This window comes from Mytilus galloprovincialis, chromosome 3 (assembly GCF_965363235.1).
Source record: "Mytilus galloprovincialis chromosome 3, xbMytGall1.hap1.1, whole genome shotgun sequence".
Taxonomy (NCBI): Eukaryota; Metazoa; Mollusca; class Bivalvia; order Mytilida; family Mytilidae; genus Mytilus; species Mytilus galloprovincialis.
This window is the reverse complement of record NC_134840.1, coordinates 17,910,817-17,917,880: the sequence shown is the minus strand read 5'-3', so window position 1 is coordinate 17,917,880 and position 7,064 is coordinate 17,910,817. Positions and strand designations below refer to the sequence as shown.

General features: G+C 32.6%; 1 protein-coding gene across 2 annotated transcripts; it reads left to right on the top strand.

Moving 5' to 3' along the window:
* The first annotated feature begins 1,703 nt into the window (after positions 1-1,703).
* On the top strand, positions 1,704-5,946 carry LOC143067305 (uncharacterized). Of its 2 annotated transcripts, none has more exons than XM_076240444.1 (5): positions 1,704-1,853; positions 2,768-2,923; positions 3,211-3,291; positions 4,108-4,280; positions 4,651-5,946. In XM_076240444.1, the coding sequence occupies exons 2-5, from the start codon at positions 2,772-2,774 to the stop codon at positions 5,070-5,072; spliced, it is 828 nt and encodes a 275-aa protein (XP_076096559.1). In that variant the 5' UTR covers positions 1,704-1,853; positions 2,768-2,771; the 3' UTR covers positions 5,073-5,946. The 2 variants fall into 2 exon arrangements, with proteins under 2 accessions (XP_076096559.1, XP_076096561.1); XM_076240446.1 differs by lacking the exon at positions 1,704-1,853 and adding an exon at positions 1,943-2,102.
* Positions 5,947-7,064: the final 1,118 nt, after the last annotated feature.

Sequence of the window (7,064 nt, the reverse complement as noted above, 5' to 3'; positions counted from 1 at the left end):
AACCGAATAAGGAAATAGAAACCGAAAAAGGAAATGAATATTGAAAAAGGAAAAAGAAACCGAATAAGGAAATGAAAATCGAATAAGGAAATGAAAATCGAATAAGGAAATGAAAATCCAATAAGGAAATAGAAACCGAATAAGGAAATAGAAACCGAAAAAGGAAATGAATATTGAAAAAGGAAGAAGAAACCGAATAAGGAAAAGAAAATCGAATAAGGAAATGAAAATCGAATAAGGAAATGGAAATCGAATAAGGATGATAATCGAAAAAGGAAAAAGAAAACGAATAAGGAAATGAAAAAAAAATTAGAAGAAAAACTTTTTGAGGAAAAAAAATTTTGAGGAAAAAAAAATTGAGGACAAATTTTTTTTGAGGAAACAAAATTTTGAGGGAAAAAAAATTTTGAGGAAAAAAAAAATTTGAGGAAAAAAAATTTTGAGGGAAAAAAACATTTTTTAGGAAAAAAAAATTTGAAGGAAAAAAAATTTTGAAGGAAAAAAAAATTCAGTTTGGACTTGTAATATTTTTCAAAATTTGAATATCGAAAAAGGAAAAAGGAAAAAGGAACCAACTTGTGTCTGGTATGTTATTTAAAGTGTTTATAGGTAGGGCTTCTTAACTTGGAGAATTTACAACTTCCGTATGCATGTTTGAAGACAGTATGTTAACCCCGAGATTTTAGAGGGAAAAACATGTGAACGTCAATGATTGATTGAAGTATAGAAATGTGAAAATAGGAAGATGTGGTTTCATTGCTGCAAATGAGAGACAGGTCTCGATTAGAGACCAAATGACGTGAAAGTTAACAACTATAGGTCACCGTACGGCCTTCTACAATGACGAAAACACATACAGCACGTTACGCTATACAAAAGCCTCGAAATGGCAAATGTAAAACAATCCAAAGAGAAATCTAACAGCCTAATTTATAGACAAAACAACATGCAAACAAAGAAACATGATACACAGCAACAAACGACAACCAATGAATTACTAATTCCTGATATGTTCGTTGAGACTCCATCTCGTCTAGCAGTAAAAGTATGCTGAAAAAGAGGTGCGTCCTTTTTGATTGCTTGGATTTATTAATACGCATCTACGTCCGATCGATTCTCTTACGAAAATGCCATTATCTTTGCATGTCAAAGAACCCTTGACACAGCTCCTTCGTGGGTCCATATATGGTCTTTTTCGATTCAAAGAAATGCCTCTAAAAAGCTAATGTACCCTGTTTTCTTCAAAATTTCTCTCCTTCAACCCGGTTTCCCCACTTATACCTGAATATGCACGATTTTTTTACACTCAACGTTAAACAAACAACAACCAATTAATCATTTGTTTTAATTTTGTTGGTTGCGGTCTTACTTAGATTTACGTATAAATAAACCGAATGTTAACGTCTCCTTTTAATTGGAAATTAAAGATTATTATTAGTTAGATCACGTTTTTCATATTTTTGTACTCTATCCTTCATGAAACTACTTTTGTCTATACGTTTGACTGTGTGAGTACAGAGTTCACAAAACACAAGGGTTAATAAAAAGTAATTCAAGGTTGTTTTCTATCGTACAATTTCATTTTCGCTACGACAACGGGAAGGGGATGGGGTCTACTCATCCCTTATTTGAATCTACCATTGATTTTAACAATGGTTATGTAATTCTTTAGGCATAAAAATGGATATTTCAAACAAGTATAATTTATAATCCTGGATCATAATTGTAACCACAAAAAACATCAATCACACGTTGTCAATGTTCTGTCCTGGGGGCAGAAGACGTTGTAAAGATGGCCTCATGACATTCACCGGTATATCTAAGGAAGTATTTGAATCTGCACCATACTGAACGTAAGTTTTCATCTTTTCATCATTATGTTTTCATCTGTTTGACACCATTTTAACATCGATTTGATTTTTCGTGTAAATTATATAAGTTGTACATATGAGATATATTTATGCAATCCTAGTCCAGTTTAAACAACAAAACATCAAATCAGAAAAAGACACGTGGACTTACTAGACTTACAAAATGATAACAACTATCACAATTCATTATTAACATGCATGCATATAAAGAAGGTGGTTTTTATTTAACAGGTATATGTTTATAGTTATGAAACAAACTTATTTTTTTACAAAACCATAGTCATTTTGCAATCTTATTAAAATTAAATCTCTCACTTGCTCATTTTTTAATGCTTGGTCGCTGCCAAGGCTGGTAGAGAAATTGTCCATATATTTTACTCTGCACAACACTGAGGTACTTGGTGACTTGGTTGTCATCCCCCTTTTTCGCCGTTTAATTTATTTCAGTCTGTCATTTTTGTTTGTTTCTTCTATTAAAACAAATGTTCAATTATTTAAATACATATAACTAAAGAGTTTGGAGCAGAAATGTTTGAACTAAAACTACCCTCTCACTTCGCCATAAGGTAGGCAGTGGAAAGGCGATAAAGACGTGTATTTTTTTTTCAACAAGCTACTGTTTCAACATCCAAAAATGTTTATTAACAAATTTATGAAAACAAGGCAGTCTTTGTAGCCAAAATACGTTGAAAAAGTAAAGGAAAGGAATTTAGCCGAAAACGAAAAAAGGGGGGGGGGGGGGAGGGGGGGCGTAAGTTATGCAGTCAACAAGTACCAAAGTCTAGTTTAAATTTTTTTTTAAATGAAAGAATGAAATGTGACAGAAGCCTATTATATGTAAGCAAAATGTAAATTATATCTGCATTTACAGCCATTTTTATTTTTTTGTAATCTAGGGAAATGACTTCCAGCATCATATTACTAGTGCTCCTTGGTGTGTGCTATGTTTTAGGACATGGTAATCATGGACATGCTCCCCCTGCCCCAGGGGCTACACCACCACCAGCGAATACCATGGGGTTCCATGACACATCGTTAACACAGGATGAAGCGTAAGTAACCTAACCTGTCTGAATGTGTTGTTAAATCATCTCTTTTCAAATACATTATCTCAAATGTAAAGATGGAAGAGATTTGAAATTCGCCTTTAATTTCGTTGCAAATACATTCGACATGGTATAGCCTCTTTAAATCATAATGTCAGTTCAATGATAATTCCATTCATCAGAAATTATCTACTCGCGAAAAAGGATTGAAAACAAAATTGGAAAATTGACATATATAAAATTTTTATTCAACTTTTTCCTTGAATATGAAATATAACATTTTTTTCTTTCAGTCATATAAAGGAACATTTAAAGGATGAAATTGATGTCACAAAGAAAATGACACCGCAAGAATTGGAATTCCATTATTTCAGGTAATTCACTACTTGCATAAATCATTTGACACGGGACTTTACGCTATAAAAGCAATCAATATATTTTACAAGGAGACAGTTATGTTAAGAAGTTATACACAGCTTAAAGATTTATTCAAAACCGTTTATTTGGAGCTCGGATATTTCTTATTGACTATTATGAACAACAGAAAAACTGTGTGCTGAGCCTCATCCCAAAACTTAACCATACCAATAAACTAGTTACATCCTAACCCCCTTATGTAAGAAAAAACCAATGGACAAGTCGTTAAAGTTTAATCAATGTTAAGGACGGGTTTTAATGCAAAGCAGCCATAAAATGTTGTTGATTTGTACAAAGAGGGATGTGGAGTATACATATATATATAAACTTTGCCAGAAACAAATGTGCCACCACGATTAAAACTAGTAAACTGTATATGTGGACGTATTCCAGTAACAGTGAGCACCCAAATGTTATACGGTTATCAAATTCTATATATATAGTTTAAGTCTCTCAGCAGTCAAAACAAGCAAGATGAACACGAGGGTGAACCGGAGCCGTAGTTCCATTACATTCAAAACAGGAATTAAACAACAATCAAACTGAAAGTCTATATACATCTTTGAAAAAACACACAAAACATGTACAGAACTTAATCGGAACAAGAAAAATAAGCATAAACCAAAAACCTAAAAAAAAAATCAAATAAACCTTGCTAAATCAACCCCCGAACAATATTTAAATCGCTTAGAACGCTGTGTACGGCTGACAACATATTTTTGTTTAAAATTATTTCAACCTTTGTTTTAATAATTTTCTGTTATTTATTTTAGATTACATGACACAAACAATGATACCAAATTAGACGGTCTTGAGATCATGGCGGCTCTAAGCCATATTCAGCATATGTTTGAGATACAGCCGCAAGAGAAACAGGGAAAAACAGAAGCAGAAATAGAGAAATTGCAAGCGGAAAGGAAAGCTGGTTCACTTCAGTATTTTGCAGGTAATGTTTTACTTCAAGGAGTAATTGTATCATTGATAAAAGTCATGTTGACATAGAATTCCTTTATTGAACTAATCATGGGCCATGTTTCCAAGTCTATTCGACAACGTTTGCATTGCTTTTTTCATTGCTAATCTAAAATTCACAGCCCATTACGTCCTTTGCTTTGTTTAACTATTTGATAAAAGCTATACTTGAAAAAAATAATTTCGATTATTAGTCAAATAGTGAGAACTATAAATTTTAATCAGATCCCATTAAATGTACAGGCAAATAAAAAGGCAATTTGTAGAATCAGGGGTAAACGTATTTAAAAGTATGAGTCACTAGTGCAAATCTTGAATTTTACATTTTGCCACTGTTATTTCAGATGTTATTGACAACGTTCTGAAAGATGACGATTTCAACCATGATGGCTACATTTCATACCCAGAATACATGTCAGCAAGAAAACGTGATTATATCAAACAACAACAAGAAATGGCACATCATAACGAAGTGAATATGCAACAACAAGCTGCCATGCAACAGCAACAATACCAACAATACATGCAATGGCAACAACAACAACATCACCAACAACAACAGATAGGTGGCAATGTACAACAATTTCAACAAAATCCTCAACAATATAACCAACAACAGCCGCAGCAGCAACAACAACTACAATACAAACCAAATCAACAACAACAACAACAGCAGCAGTTTAATCCAAATCAACAACAACAGTTTCAACAGCCACAACAACAGCAACAGTTTCAACAACCAGCAGCATCAAACCTGAAAATATAACCACGTGGTCTGATTTGGTTGAATGAAGTCTTTCGTATGAGTGTTGGTGTGAATGAGCTGTAAATGTATGTGATCTCATTGAAGTATTTATGACTGTTTAGTGAATTTTGAACATTCCATACCATATTTGATAAATGTTGCATCTAGTATGACTGTGCGACATTTGTTTGACTCTTTAATCTGCTGAAACTCTACTAATCGTAAAATAACAGTATACTTAATATTCTCATAGTTTTGGGAATATTTGGGGAATTAGTACGCTGGATTCGGAATTTCATTATAAAGTTACAAACATTTTGTGCCATCGTATATAAAGTATCTGTTCAGCTGTGAAATAATAGATTCCAGCTTATTTTAATTAGTGATCATAAGGATAGCTAACACCTTATACTTTAGAAAAATGTTAGATGATCTTTGTTCTTTTTAAGTTAGTGATTATAAAATTTACAAGAGAAAGCTTTATAATATATATTGAGCTATTCTGAAGAGCATGCAGCCTATATTTCCTTAAGCATAAGTTATCGATAAATAGTGCAAATGTTGTGACATATAATTCAAAAGCAACAATTAAACATTTAAACTTTGTGTCGATTAGATAAACCAAATAATCAAAGCTTTGAGCGCAATTATTGAAAATTTCATTATTACTAAATATGTATGAAAAAAAACCTTGATTTTTTTTAAATCTAAATATCGAGTTGGCGAAGTTTTTTTCGAACGCGTTCGTTCTTGTCCATATGTTTTATACTTTAAGATCTTTTAATGTTGTAAGTAATACTGTTGTTTTTATTCTGGAATCGAAATCAGTCATTCAATTGTACAGAATTTATTTATGATCATCTGTTGTAAACTTAATAAATTATTAACAAATTAATCTACAAAGTTTGTTTTATTGATCAACTTTCAAAACTTAATTTCAGGACGTCATAATTATATAACCATCTAAACTAGACTTACCTTCACCATAAGATGCTCAGTAAAAGTTGGGACAGCCGTTCAGTTGTTGTCCATTTGTTTGATGTGTTTTATCATTTGATTTTGTCATTTGATTAGGGACTTTCCGTTTTTAATTTTCCTCGCAGTTCAGTATTTTTGTGATTTTACTTTTACAGACGAATAGCTGTCATATTAAGATCTACCGTGAAACGGACAGGTTGTGAAGTTGAGAAAAGCTTCTAGTGCCATGAGTTTAGACGCACAAAGTAAAATAAATGCCTTATAAGTCGAGGTATACGATACATTTTCGATCCCTTGGTGAATTTTTGGCGAAAATTTTATATTAGCTATTTTCATCTAGTTAATTGAAACAAGGATTTGTATAGTACTATACAAATCCTTGATTCAAATAGGTAATAAGATCTAATAAGGAATATACCTGCATTTGCTACTTCTCGACATACATACGTTTACTCAAAATTTCGGTTTCTTGGATATTTCTATCCTTTGTGACAGACCCCTTCATTTCAAAAGATAAAAACAATGAAGCGGTTTTTATGCCCCACCTACGATAGTAGGGGTGCATTATGTTTTCTGGTCTGTGCGTCCGTTGGTCCGTCTGTCTGTCTCTGTTCGTTCGTTCGTCTGTTTGTTCGTCCGTCTGTCCCGCTTCAGGTTAAAGTTTTTTGTCAAGGTAGTTTTTGATGAAGCTGAAGTCCAATCAACTTGAAACTTAGTACACATGTTCCTTATGATATGATCTTTCTAATTTTACAACCAAATTAAACTTTTGACCCCAATTTCACGGTCCACTGAACATAGAAAATTAAAGTGAGTTTCAGGTTAAAGTTTTTGGTCAAGGTAGTTTTTGATGAAGCTGAAGTCCAATCAACTTGAAACTTAGTACACATGTTCCTTATGATATGATCTTTCTAATTTTACAGCCAAGATAAATTTTTTACCCCAATTTCACGGTCCACTGAACATAGAAAATTAAAGTGTGAGTTTCAGGTTAAAGTTTTTGGTCAAGGTAGTTTTTGATGAAGCTGAAGTCCA

Bases quoted from the DNA above. Each gene is read 5' to 3' on its own strand.
- LOC143067305 (XM_076240444.1), top strand. From the start codon at position 2,772: ATGACTTCCAGCATCATATTACTAGTGCTCCTTGGTGTGTGCTATGTT. The intron at 2,924-3,210 runs GTAAGTAACCTA...TTTTTCTTTCAG, and splicing joins TCGTTAACACAGGATGAAGC to TCATATAAAGGAACATTTAA. The intron at 3,292-4,107 runs GTAATTCACTAC...TATTTATTTTAG, and splicing joins TTGGAATTCCATTATTTCAG to ATTACATGACACAAACAATG.